The sequence below is a fragment of the Propithecus coquereli genome, unplaced genomic scaffold (assembly GCF_000956105.1).
Source record: "Propithecus coquereli isolate 6110/MARCELLA unplaced genomic scaffold, Pcoq_1.0 Scaffold25, whole genome shotgun sequence".
In the NCBI taxonomy this organism is placed as follows: Eukaryota; Metazoa; Chordata; class Mammalia; order Primates; family Indriidae; genus Propithecus; species Propithecus coquereli.
In genome coordinates this window covers 983,512-1,009,010 of record NW_012148063.1, presented here as the reverse complement: position 1 = coordinate 1,009,010, position 25,499 = coordinate 983,512, and the positions used below count along the sequence as shown (strand labels likewise).

General features: G+C 37.0%; 1 protein-coding gene across 1 annotated transcript in view; it reads left to right on the top strand.

Moving 5' to 3' along the window:
* SYNE1 (spectrin repeat containing, nuclear envelope 1) overlaps positions 1–25,499 on the top strand; it is a 534,160-nt gene that overhangs the window by 211,319 nt on the left and 297,342 nt on the right. The window contains 15 exon segments of the mRNA XM_012646782.1: positions 308–936; positions 2,904–3,083; positions 5,453–5,603; positions 5,931–6,089; positions 7,304–7,486; positions 9,376–9,477; positions 10,158–10,361; positions 11,340–11,547; positions 12,387–12,499; positions 13,880–14,085; positions 15,092–15,247; positions 18,300–18,591; positions 19,063–19,235; positions 21,746–22,055; positions 23,219–23,383. Of these exon segments, the coding sequence (XP_012502236.1) occupies positions 308–936; positions 2,904–3,083; positions 5,453–5,603; positions 5,931–6,089; positions 7,304–7,486; positions 9,376–9,477; positions 10,158–10,361; positions 11,340–11,547; positions 12,387–12,499; positions 13,880–14,085; positions 15,092–15,247; positions 18,300–18,591; positions 19,063–19,235; positions 21,746–22,055; positions 23,219–23,383 (3,231 nt within the window).

The window sequence follows — 25,499 nt, the reverse complement described above, 5'->3', positions numbered from 1 at the left end:
AAAATACATCTTTTAAAATCTTCCAAATTTTCAATATCTTTCAAGTAACAATTTCTACCCATGAAGAAATTCTTTTCCGTGGAATTAATGACAAAGTTCCAAATCAGAGTGTGTTTTACGTGAAATATATAGATGAGCAAAACGGGAAATTTTATGAATATTTTTAAAAGATCTACTGTAGATGACCTTTAAATACTATGCTATCCATAGCACTTAAAATATCTCTTGACATCACAAATCCTGTAGCATATATGTGTCATAAATTGCAGCGTATCTGAGCAGTCAATACCTCTCTCTTCCCTCCCAGGACCACGCAGCAGAAGTGGAGAACAAGAAGGGAGAATGGCAGAGTCTGCAGGGACACTTGGCGAAGTTGGGTTCTCTGGGCCGAGCAGAGGACATTCACCTCCTGCAGAGCAAGGCAGAGGACTGCTTCCAGCTGTTTGAGGAGGCCAGCCAGGTTGTGGAGAGGAGGCAGCTTGCCCTGGCCCAGTTGGCAGAATTCTTGCAGAGCCACGCCTCTCTGTCCGGGGCTCTCTACCGGCTGAGGCAAACGGTGGAAGCAACCAACAGTATGAATAAGAAACAGTCTGATCTGTTAGAAAAGGACCTAAATGATGCCCTTCGAGATGCTAAAACACTAGAGTCAACCGCCATCAGTCTCGATGGCATTCTTACCAAAGCCCAGTACCATCTGAAAAGTGGGAGCTCTGAGCAAAGGACTTCCTGCAGAGCCACAGCCGATCAGCTCTGTGTAGAGTTAGAGAGGATCCAGAACCTTCTGGGCACCAAGCAGAGTGAGGCAGATGCCTTGGTGGTGTTGAAAAAAGCATTCCAAGACCAGAAGGAGGCGTTGCTGAGAAGCATCGAGGACATTGAAGAAAGGGCTGACAAAGAGCGACTCCGAGAACCTACGCGCCAGGCCCTTCAGCAGAGGTAAAGCAAACCGTTGCAGCCACTTCTCTCTTTTACTTCGTATTTTCTCTGAATTACCTTTTGTGCAAAACTTTAATAGTACCATATTTGGAAACTTCTTTTTTTTAACATTATGAAGATAAAATCAATGATGAATTTGATGCTTGAGAAGTACTAAAATTTCTTTGGCTTCCTTAGGGATTTCTCCAAAAGCTGTATATGAGCCACTCTGAGACCTTATTTACAAGACAGCATGTAGATCATATTATCTATTTTTAAGAGATTTTTTACTGATGGGGAAGGGACTCATCTCCTGTAACAAGAATGAAGGCAGGTGTTGGAGGAGAGAAAATGGTGTGAAATCATTCTCTTGTAGCGAGGAGCTTAGGAAGGTGATGAGCAGCTGGTTGAGGTCTGGGTTCATTCAAAGCAGAGACAGTCAGCTGGGCAGAGTGGTTCTCCACAACTACTTTTAGCTGTTTGCTTAGAGGTATAGAGAAGGCAGAGAAGTGGGTTTAAGCAAAGTTGGAGTTTTATCAGGTGAGTTCAATAGAGAAGCAAAGGGGCCAAGGGTAAGTTCCTTAGTAACTTTGACAAATGATTTTTTTTTCCCTAAAATTGTAGACTTCTTTTCAATCTTCTTTTTCCTTCTTAATAGAACCTTCTCCCCACTGATGTTCTCAGGGCTGCTTTCTATCTCAGTTTTTCAGATGGCAAAGAAGTAGTTAAAATGCACTCATACCAAGGTACCCATAATGGTGTAGATTATGTTGTCCCTGCTGAGACCATTGCCATTTGTTTCCTTTTACCCACAATCAAACATTAAGTCAAGGCTTTAGCTGGATGATAGTTGAGTTCATATCAGGGCTAAAGACTGGGCTCCTGAGGTTATAGCCCTCATGGGCAATAAACTCTTTTACTAGTTTAGCAATAAATTTACAAAAGGGAATGGGATTTGGGGAGGAAAAAATAGCCTGCAGGGTAAAGAGAGAACAAGATGCCTAGTGTCGCTCACCCAGGAAGTCAGCAGTAGCATTGGTGTTGCAGGGTGGCTGACCCCTCTCTGGCCTGCTCAGGCCAAGAGGACAGGAAATTCTAAAATTGCTGGAGAAGAAAGCCCAGCTTGGGCTCAAGAGCCATATCAGTAGCCTCAACACTGAACTCAACACCAAAGTCACACATCGGCTACAGGAAATGCTGTATTGAATCAATGGGCTTATTAAATGCCAGCCATGCTTATGTTTCACTGTATCACCTTGAGCAAATCACCTGTCTTCTTGTGAGGTGGGGGTAATGAAAATGCCTACACTCAGCCACTTTGTTTTTGGAATTAAATAGGATAATCGTGTATCATCACTTTATAAACCGAAGCACCATACTAAACTGTAAGAATGAAGGAGTCAGTGACTGCCTCTATGTGGACACTTTGTACAAATACCCCAACATTAATAGATAAGGGACAAAATAATGATCATTTTCTCATGGTAATCTTTTCAATAATGTAGGTAATTTAAGTTTTTAAAATACATACTTTTTATAGAGCTCAGTAAAACTATTTTGAGTTTGAACGAAACACCTGTGATCCTTGAATATTGTTTATGTGGATTGAACCTCATGGTCCAGAGGCATTTCTTACCAATAACTTTCTAATAAGTATTCACCTACTTGGCCTACAATGTCAGTCTTAGTCTTAGAAGTCTTATACCATCAAAGCAAAGAAGAAAGAGAACACAAAATTAATAGAAGATTGCAGGTAAACGGTAAGAATGAAATTTCTCAAAATTTTCTGAGGTACAATCTGAGTACCCCATAATCTGAGTATTTTACAAAATTAACTTTAAAAGCATCTTTCATTAATTTAATTGATGTGTTAAAAGTTTTTTTCTAGCTATCTTGTGTGTGCTTTATGGACTTATCTTGCGCTTATGGGGAAGAAATATTAGTTAACTACCTTTAGTAATTTAATAGTAAAACATTTTAATTCACAGGTTGCGAGTGTTTAATCAGCTAGAAGATGAATTAAATTCTCATGAACATGAATTATGTTGGTTGAAAGACAAAGCTAAGCAAATTGCCCAGAAAGAGGTAGCTTTCGCACCTGAAGTTGACAGGGAGATAAATCGTTTAGAGGTTACCTGGGATGATACCAAAAAACAAATTCATGAAAAGTAAGTAAAAAAACCTAACAGTGTGTGTTTTTAACTTCCCACTTATTTGGTGACATTGGGCCATTGACTGTTGATTTACATTGATATGATCAAGAGTTGAATATCTGCCTTCTTAGATATTCTGTGTTGCTTTAGTAACATTAAAAATGTTAGTTCTATAGAACTTTATTGGGGATGTTAACTTGAGATAATTACATGTGAAATTCAATGCTTGAACGCAGGAGTTGTCAACAATTATAAAGTGAAACCAAGAGGGTTTTAACCTCCGATTTTACTTTTTTTTTGTTTCGTTGTACTCGTTTGTAATTAATGCATGATTTAGATACATGAAGTTCACTCTTTTTAGTATACAATTTTATGAGTTTTGACAAACTCATTCAGTTATATAACTATCAGCTATTGAATTTCACGGTAACAATTTTCGTCTTGAGAATCTCAATTCCCTCATCTTTCCCTCTCACCCCCAGCCCTGGCAACCACTGATCAATTTTCTGTATGTATAGTTTTGTCTTTTTTCAGAATACAGATAAATGGAGCCATATATTAATAGAATGTTACCTTTTTAGTCTGGCTTCTTTTATTGAGCACAACATATGTTGTGTGTATCAGTAGTTCGTTCTTTTTGTATAGCAGAATATTCCATTGAATGGGTGGACTGAAGTTTGTCCATGCACCAGTTGAAGGACAATTGGGTTCTTTCTGGATTGAATGATTATAAATAGACATCTACAAACATTCATGTTTGAATTTTGTGTGTACATAAGTTTTTATTTCACTTGGGTAAATAATCTAAAAGTGGTAGTCAGGGTTGTATAGTAAAGGATATGCTTAACTTTATAAGAAACTACCAAACTATTTTCCGAAGGAGTCACCCGAGTTTCCACTCACATCAGCCCTGTGTGAGAGCTCCAGTTGTACCACATCATTTCCAACACTTGATATAGTGAAATTTGTGTTTATTTTCTTGTTTGACCTTCTAATAGATGCATAGAGATGTCTCATTGTGTGTTTTTTAATTTGTATTTCCCTCATGACTGATGATGAGCATATTTTAATATGTTATTTGCCATCTGTATATCTTCTTTAATAAAGCACTTCTTCAAATTGACCATTTTGGGGGGATTTTTTTGTTACTGAGGTCTTTTTTAATATCAATACAATCCCAACCAAAATCGCCACAGAATTTTCATAGAAATTGACAAGCTGATTCTAAAACTTACATGTAAGAGCAAAAGACCCACTAGAATAGCCAGTACAGTTTTGAAAAAGAATTGGAGGACTCACACTAGCTGCTTTCACTGTGGTGCTGGCTCAAGGATAAACATATAGACCAATGGAACAAACAGAGTCCAGAAATAGACCCACACATATATGGTCAATTGATTTTTGACAAAGACTCAAAGGTAATTTGATGGAGAATAGTCTTTTCCATAAGTGGTGCTGGAACAATTAAACATCCATATGCATTTTTAAAATGTACCTCAACACACCTTATATCACATACAAAGGCCTTTTAAACAAAATCGAGAGCATATTATACAATGTAGATTATTAATGTAGGCTTTTTAAATTTAACCATGTTGCACAAACTTTATTCCATATCATTAAACATTCTCCTAGATTGTAATTTCTTAGAGGTTGTACAGTGTTCTATTATAAGAACTTATCATAATTTTTTCAATCATTGACCTATTTGTAACATTAGGTTATTTCTACTTTTTTCTCCTATTACAAATAAAGCTGTAAAAAATGTCATTTTACCTAAATCTAAATGCACACTCCCTACTTTCTTTTCTTTGGAAAAATTTCTAGATGTAGACTTGCTTGCTCAAAGGCATTTTACTCTTATAAACAAAAACTATCTTTTTATTTTGACAATTTTCAGGCACTTCATATCCAATGAAAATTTGTTACATTGAAATGCAAGAGAAAATATCACATGCATTTTAATTATTGAGCAGTGTTTTTGTTTTGGTTTCTATTTTCTCTCCCCTCCCCCAATATTTGTCATTATGAAATTATTAAAACAGCAGGGAAAAAAACACCTAAAAAACCAAAAAATTTGCATGACTCCTTTAAGTAAGTTGGAATTGCCAAGAATATATATTGCTTTTTTGTCAGTGAGTCCATAGATTTTGTTTTAATGGTTGTGTGTAGTCTTCATTCATAAAGAATATTTTGGACATTAGAATTAAGTAGAATTAACCAGCTGTAATATTTTGACCTCAGGATATAGAAATATGGTTTTCTCTTGGTTCCAGCATCCATCTAGGAATATATTCATGTATGATATAGCAGGTCTAATTGTAAGGAATTCTTTCCTTTGCTGACACATGACACTAATAATACATTTTCTTTAATCGTAACAGCCAGGGTCAGTGCTGTGGACTTATTGACTTAGTGAGAGAATATCAGAACTTGAAGTCAGCTGTGTCTAAAGTCATAGAAAATGCCAGCAGTGTGGTTGGAACCAGAACTACTATAAAAGATCAAGAGGATCTAAAATGGGCTTTTTCCAAGGTAAAATTCAAAATTTGTTTCTTTTAGTAGACTAGTTTAGTAGATCTGTTCTTACTCATAAAGTGATTCTCTGTATAATTCTTCTTGTCGGTACATTCAGATGTGGATAATTCATGCTAACAAGCTCAATTTTTTTTCCTAGGGATTCTGATACCCTAGGATTCTAGCAATTCAAGAAAATGATATAATATATATTCATATGATTAATTAATATCACTATTTCTGCATAAGGTCAATCATGAATTAAGTTTCTTAGAGGCAAATATTTTTAAACTCTTGATTTATCACTGATTATTTTATTAATTAAGGAAACATTTATATCCACAGCACGAAACTGTCAAGAATGAAATGAATTATAAACAGAAAGAGTTGGATAATTTTACCAGTAAAGGAAAACACTTGTTATCTGAGCTGAAAAAAATCCACAGTAGTGATTTCATCTTGGTAAAAACAGACATGGAGAGCACCGTGGACAAATGGCTGGATGTAAGATGGTCACCTGGGATTCTGTGAACAGTTTAAATATTTATATTTCTCAATCATGTCTTTGGCCAAAGGATTATTCAAGGATGTGCATTCCACTTTTAGCTTTCAATGCTACATGCAAAATGATATTCTGAAGAAAAACAGTGATCACATAAAGTTTAGAAACAGTAAAAACATTATTTGCTTTATTTATTAATTTCACTTGATAGCTTCAGTCATACCAAATTGCCTTGAATCTTTTTCTTCTCAAAACTCTGGAATTATGGATAAAAATAGAAGAATAATTTATAAATATCATATATAATATTAAACCGTAATACATGATAATTTAAAGTAATAAGGCTATAATTGGAAAATATTTTGGAAACATTGGAAATATATTGGAAAATATTGCACTTATAGCTTACATCCTTGAGTTCTAGTTATTGTTCTGTCACTTAGTATCTGTGTGACCATAGAACAAGTTACTTGATCTCCTTAAACTCTGCGTATCGATCCATAAATATTTTATATTACCTTCCCGATCAAAAAGACAGTGATTGTGTTGTCCCGTTATCAATATCTAGGTTCAGAAGTTTAACCTACCGTGGGTTCCCTTATTTAAGCTAAATTTACTAGTTAAACATTGACATTTGTGTAATATAATCAAATAATTTGAGTACATCTGAAAACCCAATATACTTCCACTTTTAAAATAATATTCTTATTATAGGAAAAGTGTTAAGCACTAATACTTTAAATGTACAAACTTGGTTGCTCCCATAAATATTTACTCACATTATAAACACGTTTGAATCTAATTAATGCCCATTGCTATACCTGAGCATTAAAAGTGCTTATTGTATTACTTTCAAAAATAAATACGATACTTCCCTAGATAAACCTTCATCCTGTAGAATTCACCCTTATATTGAGTAATATTACAGTAGGTTCCAATAGACCTGTTGTTAGTATCCCAATTTACAAATGAAAATCTAATGTCTCAGAAATTCTGACAACTCTCTCTCAATGACAGAAACAATCTATGTATTTGTTAGCATTTACATGAATCAGGTGCACTAATTAACTTACAATAATTTTTGTAAAATTTTTTCAGTCAGAATATAACTTTCTGATGAAGGAAGGAGGCGCTAGCATTTTTAGTACTTTGGAGGGGAAACGAGCACTTTAAGGCCTCAGACTATTAATGCCGTGGCTTCTGTTTTCCATCCTAGTTGTCAGAGAGAATTGAAGAGAACATGGAGAGGCTGAGGGTAAGCCTGTCCATTTGGGAAGAGGTGCTTTCAAGTAAAGATGAGATCGAGGGCTGGTCAAACAACTCTGTTCCACAGCTGGCGGAAAGCGTCAGCAACCTGAATAACAGCCTCAGAGCCGAAGAATCTCTTAAAGAATTTGAGGTAAAGTGACTATGCCTACATAGAGGAGCTTGTGGTACATTGTCGACCAGAATATGAACAAAATTGTCTTTTTTTTAAAGTTCATTCTTCTTTTTAGAGACACATAAAAGTGTTACAAAACTCTTAACTATATTTTCCTATTTGCTTGAAATTTGAATAGGCTATGGATAAGAGGATTTTTTGCATTTTTATCACTTCCTAGTTGGGGCTCTTAATTTAAAGTATTAGTCAAAAGTAAAAGCCCATAAAATCTATAATTTTTCCCATTTATCTGAAAATGTGGCACCTTCCTACTTGAAAACCAAATTGGAAGTATTTATAATTTAGTGATATTTAGTATCTATGTTTCTTCATTCAAAGAGAAGAAACTGTTTGCTGTGTACTCACCATGTGCCATTATTATGCTATGTGCTGGATTCTTCCACTTCCTTTTCGGAAATGGAAGAAAATTGGAGATTGGAGAGTCACAGGCTTCCGTGGAGAGTCTCTAGTCACCAATTGACTTTAAACTCCTTTTATTCCCATTTCTTGCATTCATTTATTTATTCATTCATCAGATTCTTAATGTGCACCTAACATATGTCAGACACTGTTTTAGACACTGAAAATATCATAGTAAAAGAAACTTTTTTTCCTTCCCTCATGGAATTTACATTGCAATATATATTACATATAAAATGCCAAGTAGTAGCTGGGCTATGATAAAAATGAAGCAGGGTAAGGAGAAATAGCATGAAAAGATAATGACTTTAGTCTGAAAAAATATAGGTGAATGAATTGTGTTACTTATCTAGCTGTCTTTGACCCAGAGAACCTTCTAGATATTTTATAATCTCATTCTGATTTCTAAGGCAATCAGAAGTAGAAGAAATGATTCAGACTGAAAGTACGGACAAGGGTGGTGGATACTGCAGTCTCTTTAGTTGTCATCTCTAATGTCAAATTAACATCACAGTTCAAACTGTGATTTGTGTTGGATCCGGCTTGTACCAGCTGCAAATGTTGATTGTTTAATTTTTAGGGACTTTGTGAAAGTGTTAAAAGCATCCGTTATTAAAAATTAAACTACAAATAAATTTACAATTAAATTCTATTAAAAACAAAGGTAATAACGACCCAGAAATTATTACTTCCTGATTATTATTCTACATAAATACAGTAAATAAATTACTTTCTGAATTGAAAACATCAGGTGGTTTGTTAGTATCTGCAAAACACCAAAATACCATTTTTAAATTAAGAGGATTAACTTATTAAATGTTCCTTAGTGCCCCCAAATAACTAATGAAGTTTACAAGCATCTAATTTTTTCAAAATGATTCTCTGATTGTTCTTTTTTGTTTTTTATGTTATTGTTTGTTCAAAAAAAGGCAAAATATTATATGGCAATTACCTAATTAACCTGATTTCTGCTTTAATATCCTTCCAAGTTTTATTGAAATATTTATTTCATGTTACATATACCGTGCACTCCCAAAGTGTGTTTGCTTTGAAATGCTTCTTAAAGAGTTTCATGCTGCCATAGTAACCAGTGATATGAAAGTTAATGAGTAAATGACAGTTAGCCTATTGAAAATCTCCACTGACTCAAGACTTTTGGTTAGTGTTTAATTTTTTCCAGGAGCTTTTTTTCTCATAAAAGTGAGTGGAGAGAAGGAAAGTTCTGCCTACTCCCTCACATTCCAAGTGAACGTTAATTGTAATGTTTTTCCACATTCATAAATAACGACAGCCCTCAGAAAAGGAAACAAGAGATCTTTTTTTTTTACACTGGCTTAAAGTTGGGGTATTTTGACAAAGTTAGTTTTCAAAATTTTTGAGTGCCGAATATAGCACGTCAGTGTTTTTGATTAGACAAAGCCTCTCTCCTTTGTCTTATATTTTGGCAGTCTGAAGTTAAAAACAAAACATTGAGACTGGAAGAACTGTATTCCAAAGTTAATGATCTTAAAGAACTAACTAAAAATCCGGAAACACCACCAGACCTTCAGGTAAGCACTCAATCAGTTTTGTGATAACTACCATATACTAATCCCCCTCTCGGTCTCTGTCTCTCTGTGTCTTTCCAGGTCTCTCTCTTTCCTTCCCTCTCTCTCTCTCAAAAAAAAAAAAAATGTATATATATCTTTATCTGTCCTCATTGTCATCATCATAATTCCAACAAATATATGGATCTTAACATACATGGCAGTCAAAGTTTTGATTACCAAATAGGCCTGGATGTTTGAATTATGGAATTGAGACTGTTTTGCAATTTATAGTGTAAGTCCTTTTACTAACTAGGGGGCCAGAGAAGTTAATCCTCCTGAAATATATTTTAAAGGTCTTTCCAAGGAGAATTGAGAACAGGTTTTGGTCACCTCCTTGCTAGACCCTGTGTAGGTCTTCCTCTTTCCAGAATGTGATGTCACATTTCCCTGGAACCTCAGTCAAAAGTGCCACTTTTACCTCTAGTGTTAACTGTAATCCTTACTCTTTCTGTTTTCCCATCACTTAATATGTTTGACAACTGTGCCCACTGATTTTTCTTCTTGGAAAAGGGATATTAGCATTGGATCTGGCTCCCATGGTAAAGCTTAAGTGTTTTTGACAACCTGCATATGAACAGAATTCCCACGGAACAAGTGTTCTGGTCTTCACAGATTTTAACGAAATCTTATTTTATATTTAGTTTATTGAAGCAGACTTAAGGCAGAAACTGGAACACGCCAGAGAAATAACTGAAGTAGCAAAAGGAACCTTGAAAGATTTCACTGCTCAACGCACACAGGTGGAGAAATTTATTAATGACATAACAACATGGCTAACAAAAGTAGAAGAATCATTGATGAATTGTGCCCAGACTGAGACTTGTGAAGGATTGAAGAAAGTGAAGGTAAGTAATAAACTATCAAGTGCTTCCACTCAAATAGAGAAATTAGTTCTCCCAATTTGTGGTGACTATAATAAAAAATATAACCTCTGCTCTCAATTACCATGTTAACAGCAGACCAACTATTCATGACATTGAACATAGCAAAGTAAACAACAAGTGAAGAATTGAATGCAGGTGTTAAGAAATCAAAGATGAATAGAAACAGAATGAACAAATGAATAGAAACAGAAAGCATGCATTGCTGTAATAATGATTTTTTTTTTTGGTAAAAAAGTGAAGCCTATGGAAGACATATTTCATTTTCATGAATTTTTCAGCTTGAATATCAGATAGTTTTTCATCACTTAATTATTTTTATTGGTCAGTGTGACTTCTTTCATCTAGAGAATAGTATATTTTTGGGGGGAAAAGGAGTTGAGAAAACATTCCACTTCCATGTTGTCTGTTCGTGTTAACAGATAAAATTCCTCATCAACTTCTGTAAAGGACGTGCACTGAATTGACTTTTCGACATATCCAATTTGTTCTCTTTTGGCATATTTTATTACCGTACTGGAGACTAAAGGCATATATTTTTACATTAACTACTGGTGCTTTTGGTGTGGCCTGTGACCCTGAAACAAAGCTCAAGTGGCCTATTGAATGTGAACTGCGATAGTTTCTAATCAAGTGACTAAACCCAAAATCATGGACTGGGATCCATAAGAACCTATTCCATTTGCTTGAAATACTATACTACATCTCAATTCCTAGGTACCTTCCAACCCTTGTTTATTCCTGAGGAGAAATGGCAAAATTCTGAGAGCAGCAATACAGATCTATCACAAATATGCAAAAAGTCCCACCAAAATGTACACACTACTGAGTGGATTTCAAAAGCATCAATTTCAGATTTAAAAAAAAAAAATACTGTGGAGTAAATAGAGTGTATCTCTTGAATGGGATGAATATTCTTCATGATATACTTTTAATCTGTAGGATATACAAAAAGAACTCCAAAGTCAGCAGAGCAACATCAGCTCTACCCAAGAAAATCTCAATAGCTTGTGCCGCAAGTACCACTCAGCGGAGCTGGGGACCCTGGGCCACGCCATGACCGGGTTGATAAAGAAACACGAAGCTGTGAGCCAGCTGTGCTCCAAAACCCAGGCCAGCCTGCAGGATTCTCTGGAAAAACACTTCAATGGTGAGTTCTGACGGGCCTTTGCATGAGTAGTTTGTTTATAAGAAAGACTCCAAACCAAATGCTGCCTAGAAACGGCCAGCAAAAGTTTAAGAAAACTTTCCAGAAGGGTATCATTTTAAATTTATTTGTGCTTTGAGATTTGAGCAATAGAAGTGCTTTGCTCAGGCTTCTCACACTATGCAGAATTCTTCTTTCTTCCCAAGAAAGCAGGAGTCCACAATTTGGTGATTCTGAATTTGATCTGGATTTTCTACATGTAGCTCATGCATGTGGAAAATTACTTCCACTATTCAAGCGGCCAGCAGCCACTGTCCAAGTAACTACTGGAGTGTTTCATGTCATAATGAAGTGGCACAATAAGCTTGGGTGCTAGGAGAGGCCATGAGACAGTGGCAGCCACACAATCTGGGAGTTGCCCATCCTGTCCCCGCCTCCGCTTCCACACAGCTGTGCTTGTGCTCTGATGTGGATGCATAAGGAGTCTGGTTCCTACTGTGTCATAAAAATGGCTTTAATGTCCCTGGAACATTTCTCCCCTTGTACTCTTACATATTGAGTCAATTAATTATCTTTCTTCACCAAAAGAAAGAAAAACAATGGAAAATCAGACATTCCGGGAACACAAATTTTAGTCTTTCTCTGAGATAATTTCTCAATCCTACCATGAACAGTCAGGGTTGAAGATCATGCTATATCACTTTCTATATTATCATTTTCTTTCTGGAATATTTTGGAAGGCAGGAGGAGATGGGCTGAAGGCCAGAAATAATTCATGGTGGTAATCCTGGAAGCCCATTCAATGTTTTAGATTTATTCCTGATTTTTGTTACTTCCAAAAGAGTCCATGCAGGAATTCCAGGAATGGTTTTTAGGAGCAAAGGCAGCAGCAAAAGAATCATCAGATCGAACCGGCGACAGCAAAGTTCTAGAGGCAAAGCTCCACGACCTTCAGGTACGGAAGCTGGCATCCTTTCCCTTCTTCCCCAAACTGCACTCAAGTGCCTTCAGATCAGATCTAATTTATCATGTTTTTCAGATCCTCTTATTTGCGCCCATCTTTTCTTCCTCCCTAACAGAATTTGGCTTATTGAGTCAGAAGGAGACCTAGGCAACGTGAAAAGTACTGTGAGAAAAATAACTTAGTGCTAGAGAATTTCTAGATTCCTTTCTTCTCTCTTTTCAGCCTATTGACAATTCTTTAGAATTCATTCAAAACTAAACCTAATTTTTATAGAAGTAAAAGTATAATTAATTGTATCTATGTATATTATTATTATGTGAGAGTTTTAAAAAGAAGAAGACATGGCTTCTAGTTTTTTTTTTTTTTTTAAGTAACTTACGGTCTAAATGTGGAGATAGGATATATTAGATTAAGGTAACAGATATTACAGGTTTTATAGGTTTTACTGACTATGAAAAATGTATGAATTCAGGAAAGAGAAGGCCATGGTGAAGCAGAGTTAAGAAATTATTTGCAGAGGAGTAGGTTCAAATGAGGTTTTGACCAAGTTTTTCAAGCAGCTAATTTGAGCAAAGCACTATGTTGAGTATTGTAAAAAAAAAAAAAAAAAAATGAAAATTAACATAACAAGGACCATGAGGGTTTGGGGGCCTGATGAGTGATAAAAATGATGTAGAGAACTCATTATATTAGAAGTCAGGGTAGGAAGATTGTTATAGCAAAGGAAGCTGGTTTTGTAGGAGATGTAGTGAATTCACACATGCAACTGTCTCCTTTTAAGTTTGAGATGCAGTGAACTCCACAAAGAAATGTCTGAGCAACAATTTAAATGCCACTCTGGAGCTCTGGGGAGAGGCAGAGCTAGCACTGAATTCTGGGATGCTTTAGCTTTGTTGAAACCGTGCATAGATCTTGGTGCATACCACAGAAAGAAGGGGCCTGAGGACGGGATTTTGTGTTCAGGGTGGATCAGAGGAGGAGGAGGAAGGGCTGGAAGCAGCTAACCAGTTAGAGTGCTGTCACACTAACTGTGATAGGCAGTGGAACTTGGACCAGGTTGGGACAGTGAGAATGAGGAGAGTTAGAGAACGAGACCTTGATAAGAACTCTTCTCTTCCAGCTTGACATTGTTCACATTTTGCCCTCTGTGGTCCCAGTGACTGGCTGGCACCGTCCTCACCGAGGGGCCTTGATTATATCCAATTGTATGCATCATTCTCACTCCAACCCTGTTAGACAGTTTTTTCCCTTTGAACTCTGTTATTCTTTCTTGCACTACTGTCTCAGCCCACAATTGTAATGAATGCTCCCATGCAGGAGGGTTGCTGAATAATAGCAAATATTTTATATTACCTTTATTTCCTGAAACAGAACATTTTGGACTCAGTCAGTGATGGGCAGAGCAAGCTTGATGTGGTGACTCAAGAAGGACAAACTTTATATGCACATTTGTCTAAACAAATTGTCAGTAGCATTCAGGAACAAATTACAAAGGCTAATGAAGAATTTCAAGCATTTTTGAAACAATGCCTTAAAGACAAACAGACTCTTCAGGACTGTGCTTCAGAACTTGGGAGGTAGGTTGTTTTGATAAATGTAGATTTCATCATACACTGAATGTGTTTTTGAAGACTTAGAGAAAAAGAGTCACGTAAATAAACAAATAATATTTGAAATTATGAGTTTAAATTATAACAGACTTTGACCTTAAGTATAGGTTAATACTAGGAAAGTAATCCATTGCTCAGATTCTGAAGTTATCATTTGACTTTATTTTCTACATAGAAAAAAAAAACCAAAGGAATAATATTTACTAGTAATTGAAAATAATATAAATACATATAATTTTTGTCTATTTGGTTAACTCAAGATATTAGAGCTTTCACACCTCAGTTTTTAGATTATCCAAGCCTTTTACCTGTATCCACTTCTGTTCAGATAGAGTCATGGAAGAAACCAACTATTGAATTCTATGGATCAAGATTCAAATCATTAATATTAACGTATGTTAATGAAGGTGAATATACAATTAGAAGGGAAAAAGCACTCATTACTTAGGGCAGAAAAGATGCCAGTATAATCAGATTGCCTTTCTGGTGGTAAACTAATTTGCCTGACTCTTGGAGAGTTTACATAGTTTCTAAAACTTAGAGATCTTGTGCTATATTCGAATTCTCTTAAGAAGTAAAGATGCAGAGACCACTTTCCCCTCTTTTTCCTGGGCTTCCACTGCCCCACTTATCCACTGGCCTCAATTCAAGGGTCTCTGTAGTAAGAAACAAAATTAAGTGCACATTGACGTAGGAATGTGATCTTGCTGACAATTACCAGCTGTGAACTCAATTCAGCTAACTGAAGAGATTCTTTTTCTGCTTGGATCGCAAAAGAAATTACCATGATTTTTCATTTTGTTACTGAAATAAGTAATAATTTGGATGGGCTTGTTTTTGAGGTTTTTTTTCATAACTTGAAAATTAATGAGATCTTAATTGCCATATAAAAGACATTGTGACCTCAGCTAGTAGAACTTACCTATTATAACAAGCATATAAGAATTTCTCTAAGGTGTTTTCTTTTCTTTAGCTTTGAGGATCAGCACAGAAAACTAAACTTATGGATCCATGAAATGGAAGAAAGGTTAAAGACAGAAAACTTGGGAGAGAGTAAACAGCACATTCCTGAGAAGAAAAATGAAGTTCATAAAGTCGAAATGTTTCTGGGAGAACTACTGGCTGCAAGGTATGATCCAGAAATGGAATTGGTTCTTTATCTGCTACCATGTTGTAGACTGGTTGGTTGGTTATTTGCTTTGGTGTTGGTTGGTTGGTTGGTTGGTTGGTCGTTGATGGTGGTTTGTCCTTGTCCCTGAATGTCTAGAATACAGGTGATCATGCTGCACTCTTTACAGCAGTGTGGTGGCCTGGTATGTGCAGGGTGGAAATTAGGAGCTCATCTGTATTCCAGTCCCACTTCTCTTTGCTCAAGAAATTGGGCAGATCACTTACCTCCTGGAACTCTGGATGCCAACCTTTAAACATTGTGTTAATAATTCTGTATCCTCTTCTCTGGGGTTATTTTGAGGATCAATTAACATATGTGAAGTTGATATGAAGAAAAGAAAACCACACATTCACAGTGACCCTAAAGATACAAATTACTGCTGTAGACCTCAAATTCCATGTATTCTTCACATATTTCATCCTCCCATTCCATTTCCCACCCACCTACCCTCATAATATTCTCAGTATTATGGTCATTAAGTCTGACTCTCCTTGTGGCTCCTGTTCTCCACTGCAATATGTATCTCTTCATTGCTTCCCTCTGAGAAAATGTTTCTGGCTCCTTTCCTAGGCAAAGTTCTCTGGTCTGTGCTTTTGACCCTACCACTTTCAGTGCATTGCTCCTTAAATTTGTGCTCTACCACTGGCGTTTTCAGTTGCTTTTGATCCATTGGAAAATAGAAAATTTTCCATTGGCTTGACCAAAAAATTTGGGCTCCTTAACTGTCCTCTTAAAGAGCAAGTGCACTCATGTGTGAAGCAGAAGGAGATAGCACCCACCTCGCTCAATCGGATAGATCAGCAACAATCGTCAATTGAGTAAAAATCACCTGATGAAGATCATAGTCATTCCTCATTTCCACCAAGGCCTCTTTTTGATCAGACATGCCTACCTAGTAAACCTTGTCTTGAAAAACAAACATGCAGACAAAAGAACAGCAGAACACATACTGACAACTGCTTGTTGGTGTGCAAGTGGGATGACTATTATAAAATGTTCCTGGAATGCTTTGGTCCTATCTCCAGAAGTCCTTACTATGCTGAAACTCTTTGCTTACTCTGTGCACCCCAACTTCCAACTATGAGTTCCTCAAGGTCAGGGACTTTAGATCTTTATCATCTTTATATTCCCATGGTCTAGTATAGTGCCAGAAAAATAGAAAATATTCACTGAATTAAGAGAATAATAGCATCATCTGACTATCCCAGCTACTCGAGAGGCTGAGGCAGGAGGATCACTTGAGCCCAGGAGTCTGAGGTTGCTGTGAGCTAGGCCGACACCACAGCACTCTAGCCCAGGCAACAGAGCGAGTCTCTGTCTCATAAATAAATAAATAAATAAATAAATAATAAATAACTTTACATATTCTCTGCTTTCATTTCTTCCCCACAGGCCGCTCTTTGCTTTGTATTACTTCTGCCGTCATTACTCTAAAACTGCATTAGAGAAAGTAGCCCAAATACCCTTCAACACTAAATTCAAAGTCTTTCTTTATTCCTCATTGTTTTTCTGATAATTTCAGCTTTTAACATCGATGAAGACACAGTCCTTGCAATTTTACTCTCTGATATTCTGGGACCAGATGCTAGAAGACCTTAGATGGGCTGGCTTCTGGGTTCTTTCCCTCCAAACTGGCCACTTTTTGGGACAGTTCTAACACACTTGTGCTGGTCACTCAGATTCCCAAACTGGGTCACCTGACTTCTTTCACTTGCTTACTGCTTGCTCCTCCAGTCTTCTCGATTTTTTTCACCCTAATGTTTCTAATATTTCAAATATTTTGGGGAGATGCTTTGTGTAAAACTACCCAGCTTGAGACGCATTGAAATTTTATCATCCATTGAGCAACTCATCTTGTAGTAACAAGTGAAGTCTCTTGTCTTGAATTATTATTTAACTCATACCATTGCCAAAGCCACCTTCTTGTCTCACCAAACAGGTCACAAGTATAACAAGTGTCTTTCTAAGTCAATGTAACTCTTTGTATGTCTCAGGGTGGCCCATAGGATGCTGTTTACATGGTAGCTGCTCAAAAAAAAGTTGAGACATTGTAGGAGGTTCGATTTGTGTTCTTTTTCTAGTAGTCACAACAGTTTGTGTTAAGACATTTTCACTCTCCCTTCTGGTATTCTGGGCTTTTCCTGATAGACATGCTTATAAGAATTCAGAACTTTAAACACAGAATGAAACTGACCAAGCTACATAGCGATTCAGTTTTTCCCTCGATCTGATTAACATAGCTCCAAACTAAGATGAACACAATACCCGAGACTGACAAGGAAACTCATAAGCACTTTTAAAAATGGCCTTTCGAGAGAAACTTTTTTTTCCCACTTTGTCTCTGTCCAACATTGTGTTGGATGCTGGGACTATAAGTTGACTATAATAGTGCTGGCTTCTGGAAAGGACAGCCTTGTGGATCAGAACAGACGGTACGTGAGGTGTCAGAGCAAGAGGAGGGGCAGAGGGCGCACACGAGAGGGTCCTGCACTCTCCGCCCTCCTGCGCTGGCGTGAGTGCTTCCTGGGAGCGTGGTGCCTGAGCTGAATTTTCAAGGGGCAGCCAGGAGTGGAACAGAGGAGGGGAGGAGGGTTTTCACAAAGGAGGAATCTCTGTGTCTATACAAAATAGCAGAGTGTGTTGGGGATTTCAGGGAGCTTTTCATCATTGGAGCATTAAAGTAAGAATGGAGAGATGCTAGAGATGAGCTGGGAGAGGCAGCCGGGCCCACTTGTAGTTTAATCCCTACTACGGTGCATTCTATCAGTGCTGTTTGCGTGCGGGCACAGCGCACACTGCATTGCATCCCCGACATGTATTGGCTGCGTTAGGAGACACCATAAGAAAAGGCAAGCAGCCAGCCCAGTTCCCAGCATCTTTATTTTAAAGGCATGTCAGCTATGAGCTTGTGTCTGGTTCCTGCTCCAATGTCAACAATCCTTTGCCACTCCTCCCTGTACTCCAGAACATCAGAATTAAGATTTTTTTCCTATTTTTTTTTTTTTCTTAGAGAGTCTCTTGATAAGCTTTCCCAGAGAGGGCAGCTTCTGAGTGAAGAAGGCCACGGAGCTGGGCAGGAAGGACGCCTGTGCTCCCAGCTCCTCACGAGCTACCATAACTTACTCAGAATGACCAAAGAGAAACTCCGGAGCTGCCAGGTGGCCCTGCAGGAGCACGAAGCCCTGGAAGAAGCCTTGCAGAGCATGTGGTCCTGGGTGAAAGCTGTTCAGGACAGACTGGCCGGGGCAGAGAGCACCCTCGGGAGCAAAGACACTTTGGAAAAACGGCTGTCGCAACTACAGGTATGTGGGGCACCAGCCGGCAGCACAGTACACATGTGGGGGCTGGGATTGAAGCGAGCGAGGGTGTGTTGAAATCACAGAGCAGATCACCAACCCAGACTGTAGTCAATGAAGGTGACCTTGACAGAGAGGAATTAGGGGACTGCTGGGTTTTGGACAGGTGTGTCTTCATTTTCAAAATAATTTCTTTTGACTCTTTGAAACTGAAATCAATAAAATTATAATTTCTAGGCTAGGGGCCCAAAGTTTTCTAAGAATTTAAATTGGAGCTAATCTTGGTCTCCCAGACTCCCAGGTATCTGATTTTAAGGATTGTGTTGTATTGCAATAGCGTCCAGAGTTTGTTGTTGTTTTTCTTTTAAGGGGAGTAAAGTATTCCCTATCTTAATTCTCATGGGAAACATAGCCATTTTTGAAAATAGCAGAAGGTTTTTATATTCCTACTGACAAGTGTTCCTCCTTCCTTCCCAGGACATTCTCCTGATGAGAGGGGAAGGTGAAGTTAAGTTGAACATGGCCATCGGCAAAGGGGAACAGGCCCTGAGAAGTAGCAACACAGAAGGCCAGAAGGTGATTCAGACCCAGCTGGAGACCCTGAAGGACGTGTGGGCTGACATCATGAGCTCCTCCCTGCGTGCTCAGAGGTACAGAGTCTATTTTTAGTGTTTATTTGCCTAAGTAAAACCCAGTGTCTTGGTAAAATGATGGCGCAGTGCTGAGGGATCCTGGGGTAGAATTACCAAGCATGTTATTTTAGCTTGTTGTATGCATACCTGTCTTTGCCTGCATTGTATTTTCCCAGGGCAAAGACTGGTTTTTGTCTGTTAGCTTTTTCTGTGTCTACATTTTTGTTTTTGTTTTTTAATATTTACATCTCCCCTCATATCTCTCATGGAATCTTGCAAATAATATGGGCTCACTAAAATACATCCTTTCAAGTCATCAAAGCAATGATATGTGGTACTTTAAGAATTCTAATCAGTTTTAGCTTTTTAAAGGAACGTACGGGAAATTAAGCTGTTGGTGACTGTTGAGCTTAAGTATAAATCTATTGCTCAAGCAGAAGTAATGATACCATCCACGCTGGGGTTGCAGGAAACGTGTGGGGTGGTTTTGATTGTCACTGTGATAGGGATATCCCTTGCATTTAGTGAGTGAGGCAAGGGAAGCTAACATCCTGCAAAGTGTGGACCATTCTCCCATCAGCCCAGCCAGAATAGAGCCCAGCCCTAGAGCCTCTGTTGAAAGCACTGTACCAAACACTGACAAGGAAGTACAGATCTTGATGGTTATACCAGGTGGTGTTTTTATTGTTATTGTTGTATTTTTGAATGGAAAATATCCACCTCCCTTCTTCTTGGAGTATCCACAAATTATCTGGCCAGCTTGGTGGACAAATGACCATTAGTCAGAAAAGCACATCTTAGGAGCCATATTCTGAAGGTTATATTTACTGTCAGACACTGACAAAGTGAGTCCCCAATGTGATCACAACAAATAGATGAGCAGAAGATTGAAGTTCATTGCCAAACAAAACAAAAAAACCACTGCAGTTATCCACTGTAAGGTAAGCAATAAGCACTGCTTACAACTAAAATTTGGGAGGTTTTTTTGTTTTGTTTTTGAGACACAGTCTTGCACTGTTGCCCAGGCTGGAGTGCAGTGGCGCAGTCATAGCTCACTGCAGCCTCCAACTCCTGGTCTCAAGCGATCCTCCTGCCTCAACCTCCCAAAGTGCTAGACTTATAGGCGTGAGACACCACACCCAGCAGGAGGTTGTTTTTTTTTTCCTTTAATATGGAGCATGGGTGGTGACTGTCAATGTCAGCAGGACTCTGCATCTTAGTAATAACTCAAATGGTCAGCAAGAAAAAAATCAGATCCTATGGTCATCTACTTGTCCAGTAGATTGCTGGAGCATGAACTAAACTTCCCAAGGTCAGCTTCCTAAAAGTTAAAGGAATGTGGGTGAATATTTTTCAGATGGTAGAATAAAATGTTAAATACAGGAAATGAGATCCCTGACTTCCCTATTTCAGCAAGAGATTAAATTTGACAACTACATATTGAGCAGTAGCAATGCTCAAATTGTTGTGTTAAAATAATCAGACAAAACAAAGGATTTTACCCTCTAAGAGCTCAGAGGCTAGGCTAGGATATCTTTCAGAAAAGCTCTGACTCAGACTGTTTTACTGTGAGTTTTCAATAGACACTCGGAGGCTATAGAAGAATGCAGAGTCTGGGATGACTTCTGGAGAAGAAACATTGATTTGGACTTTTTAGAAAATTCTTTGAGGAACAGATAGGACTTTGAGGCTTCTATAATGAAGTTCCTATGGATGCAAAAGCAATGACGTGAACAAATGCTGGAAGTACATTTACCACAAGATCTTAACTCCAGGATCACAAGCTTGTATGCAAGGGAGGCTTGGAGGGAGTGTCACTGAAGATGAGTTTTGAACAGTTTGTAAAGCTGAATAATGGAGGGATTTTTCTTTTCGAATGGTCATCTAGAGAGCCTTTCCTTTGACTATCTGGAAAGCTATTATATTTGTGATTATATTTCTTATAAATATGTGAGCATTCATTCACACATTCAACACATAAGCACCATATATATATATAATATATATATATAGTGTGTGTGTATGCATATATATATATAATATCCCTAAATGAAAATCAATCTAATGATATTATTTACCCAGAAAGAATACTTTGAATTTTAAGTTCCGGTCAACAAGTAATTACTGTCTAATTTCAATAAGATCAACTAAGCCCAAGAATATTAAGAACGGATAAACACTAAATAAAATATAATTGATATTCCAGTGTTGATTTTTAATAACATAACAGATAAATTCGTCTGCTCATTTAGGACAATAGCATGTGGAAGATAAATCTCCAGATGCATGTATGATTACAGCTTCTGTCTTCAAATTTTAACACAGATTTACTTTGTTTGAAGGAACAGTGTTACGAGTCTTACGGATCAGGGAAGTAGTGTTTCTCCCTGCACTGAAAAACAACAATTTTCATCACTTACAGTAGCATTTAGTAAAAAAATTTACATGGATATGTGATGACCCTGTAATTGGTTTTTGGTAGAGATGTCAAGATAACTCATTTTTATAACATGTCACATTAATTCTAGCACTTTAGAGTCTGTGATTTGCCAGTGGAATGACTATCTAGAGAGGAAAAACCAGTTGGAACAGTGGATGGAATCAGTGGATGAAAATGTAGAGCATCCCTTACAGCTGCAGCCGGGTCTAAAGGAGAAGTTCTCCCTGCTGGATCACTTTCAGTCCATCCTGTCTGAGGCGGAAGATCACGCCAGAGCCCTTCACCGCCTCGCTGCGAAGTCCAGGGAGCTCTACGAGAAGACTGAGGATGAGTCTTTCAAGGACATAGCTCAAGAGGAACTGAAAACACAGTTTAATGATATAGTGACTGTGGCCAAGGTTAGTGCTTTATACCAAAAAAAAACCTGTTGATTAAGTTATTGGAGAATTGGCTGCTCTAAAAATGTACGTTTAGTGAAGAAATATTACATAAATAGCATTTCTTACCTATGAATGCCCATGCATTTTTCTCTCTCTGAAATTTTGAGATGATTCTTTATTCTTTGTTTTTTGTCTTTCTCCACTTTTTTCATCAACCCATCTATATTTGTTGTAAGATTGAACATCAAATGTCAGTGTTTGAAGGTTTTTTTCTTTTGCTGCACTTTTTTTTTTGTTATATTAAATGCAAGTCTGTTTACTTCCCGGATTTCAATCATGTACAAAGCATTGTATTCATTTCTCATCTTGGTAAAAACTGTATTTTTCTATTTTCCAAAGTATGGGCTCCTTCATGTGATATCAAATTTTTTTTCAATTCTCTATATGAATCTTCATTTTTTCCATGATTTTTCTTTTGTATATTTGTGAATGTTACAGATATTAAGGGAGAGTTTTTATTGTTGTTGTTTTGTCTTCTTTGGTTTGCCTTTTGGGGAACTTTCTTTGTCTTATAGATACTACAATTATTAACATATGTGCTGTTTATCTTCATTTTCATCTTGGTAATGACTAAGAGCTGTGACTCTAGAGTCAAAAAACCTAAGTTTGAATTCTGGCTTTGACACTTTTTGACTGTGTGACTTTGGGCACATTACACACTACTTAACCAGTTTGTGTCTTTTTCTGTAAAATGATAATAATACTAGAATCTACATCACAGGGCTGTTGTGAGGATTAAATGAGAAAATGCATCTAAAATGCTGAGCAGAATGTTATACACCAAGCTAACACAAATAATTGCTTTAATACTAAGAATAGTTATTATAATATTATTATTAAGTGGACTGTCAGTGAGAGATGTTAGCCTACATACATTAAGCATAGATTTTTATGCTAAGGTAGATAATAGTAAACTTACAGGAAAAATGGTTCTTCTTCAAAGCCTTTCAGTTTAATTAAGATTTGATAGTTTCTTTTTAAGATATTAAACTCAGAGAAAATTTAAGAACAGGAATGAAATCCAAGATATATTAAGAGACCTATATCAGGCCTATTGTCCTATCTGATTTCATGTTCTCAATAATGACTCCTGTTAAAGTAGTGTTGTCTTTGTTTACTAGGAGAAAATGAGAAAAGTGGAAGAGATTGTGAAAGATCATATAATGTATCTTGATGCAGTTCAGGAATTCACGGATTGGCTCCACTCAGCAAAGGAAGAACTGCACCGGTGGTCAGATATGTCTGAAGATTCATCAGCCACCCAGAAAAAGTTGTTGAAAATTAAGGTCAGAAAATGGACAGATATAACCTCACTCTGAAGAAGGTGGTCAGCATCATAGATGCAGCAGGAGGCTGCCATTGATAGGAAGACTGAAGAGTGCCCATGAGATTTGACAGGCTATTTGGAAACCACCCTGAGAACCATTTGCAAAGCAAGGGGAGGTGGCGAACCAGATTCCATGGATCTAGGAGTAAATGGCAGATGAGCAAGATAGGGTGGCAAAGATGGACTAGTGTTTTGAAAAGTTAATGTGAGAACATAAGATAATTCTTCTACAAAGACTGCTTCGTGGGTTGCCAAATGTCTTTAAAAAAAAAGATTTCATAAAATGCTTCCAAAAAAATAAGAAATATAGGAGAAAAAATTGACAGACAGAAATTGGAATTTGGGAAGGAGAAAGTGAAGGCTGTCAGAGGCTGCCTCTGAAGTTCAGGTCAGGAGAACACCTTGGAGGAAATACACAAAGCACCTCCGCTGTCCTTCTTTGCCAATCCCACCCCATCCCCAGGAGTAACCACTGAGAAAAGGCAACTCTAAAGGAAAACATGTATGTGCATGAGGGTGTGAATGTGCACATATATGTATGAGTGTATAATATTTTTAAAGAATTTAAATACAAGATAAGAAAATATATGCAAAAGTCATTTCAAAACCCTTTATGATGATGATGTCCTTATTCAAAATCTGGATGAGTGGAATTAGAAATTGCAAATATTGAAATGTTCCATTTTCATGCCTAAGAAAACTGGGAGGGAATATTTTGGCAAACTGAATTTTGACAGTTGATACTGACCTCTAGATTAGAAATCACTCACAAAGTCACATTATTATAAGTATTTAAATCTATTAGTTAGACATAGCACTTGTTAAAAATTACACTTTTTCTTCATCAAATCAGTAATTACCATACGTATTGAAAAACAAGGATAGTTTTTAGAATCCTCCTGCTAAAAAAGTTCAATATGTATATTAAAGCTAACTGTGCATAAGGATTTTCATTTGATTGTGCTACTTTCAAATGATATATACTAAAATGTGGCTGTATTGTTTATAATTGTGAGAAATATTTATGTCAAGCTAATTTAATGAAATGCAAACACTATTATATAGACTAGTTAAGACATTCTTTATGCTTAACATAATTTATTAAGCACACTTCATATTTAACATCCCAATTTTTCTTTACTTGCTAATTTATAAATGATTTTCTTCTTGATGTTTATTTTGTCCCTAATAATCATCTTTTCCTTCTATTTAGTCCAGTAATGAAGTCATAATTTTGTATTAATTTTCACAAAATCCTGGCTTTAGCAATGGATATGTAAATATATAAACACCAGATGATGATTTCATCAAGAAAAATTTCAGTAAAAAAAAACTGTTCTCAGAGAGAAATACCACTATTATACATATTTAATTTTATCCTGTTGTCCTTTAGAGTATTTGTGTGCTTTAAGACTAAAGCTATAGCTAAATTATTAAATTTCTAGTGAGTTTTTAAAAGGTAAAAATAATAATAATAAACGAACCCAAGTCTAGAATTTAAACTTTGGATTAAGCATGTCTGTGAATTTTTCATTTTAGTTGCTATAAAAATGTTTAGTTAAGGTACTGAAATTTTTGAAGTTGGATAGGGCTCATTCTTTTGTTGTGATGGGTCAGCTTGATTCCTGGGGGGACGGAAGTGTGATTGAAGCCACCATCTTGTAGAAGATGACATGTGGTAGAGATTGTGAGCAGAGCACAGTTTTGCTGCAATCCTTATTCACTTGTCCGTCCATTTAGGGGGAAATACAGATTCAATCATTTATAGGAACAGTATGCCACAGGAAAATATTTAAGTCACTATCAAAACATTTTCGTATATTCAAACAATGCCTGATTTCGGGGTCCCTGTTTAGTCTGTTTCAAGACATTGCGAATTCTCGGGTTATCTTGCCATAAGCCTCAGCACTTTCGATGATGATTCCCTGCTACTATAATTTAGGAGTGGTTAGAGGAATTGATTCTGGTTCCTTGTGGCACACTTGCTAAAACTTCCTAGCAGGACAGAGTCCCCTTCTGCACACATTTGGAAACTTGCAGCCCAAGTGACTCACAGCCTCCTTGGTTACCATGGT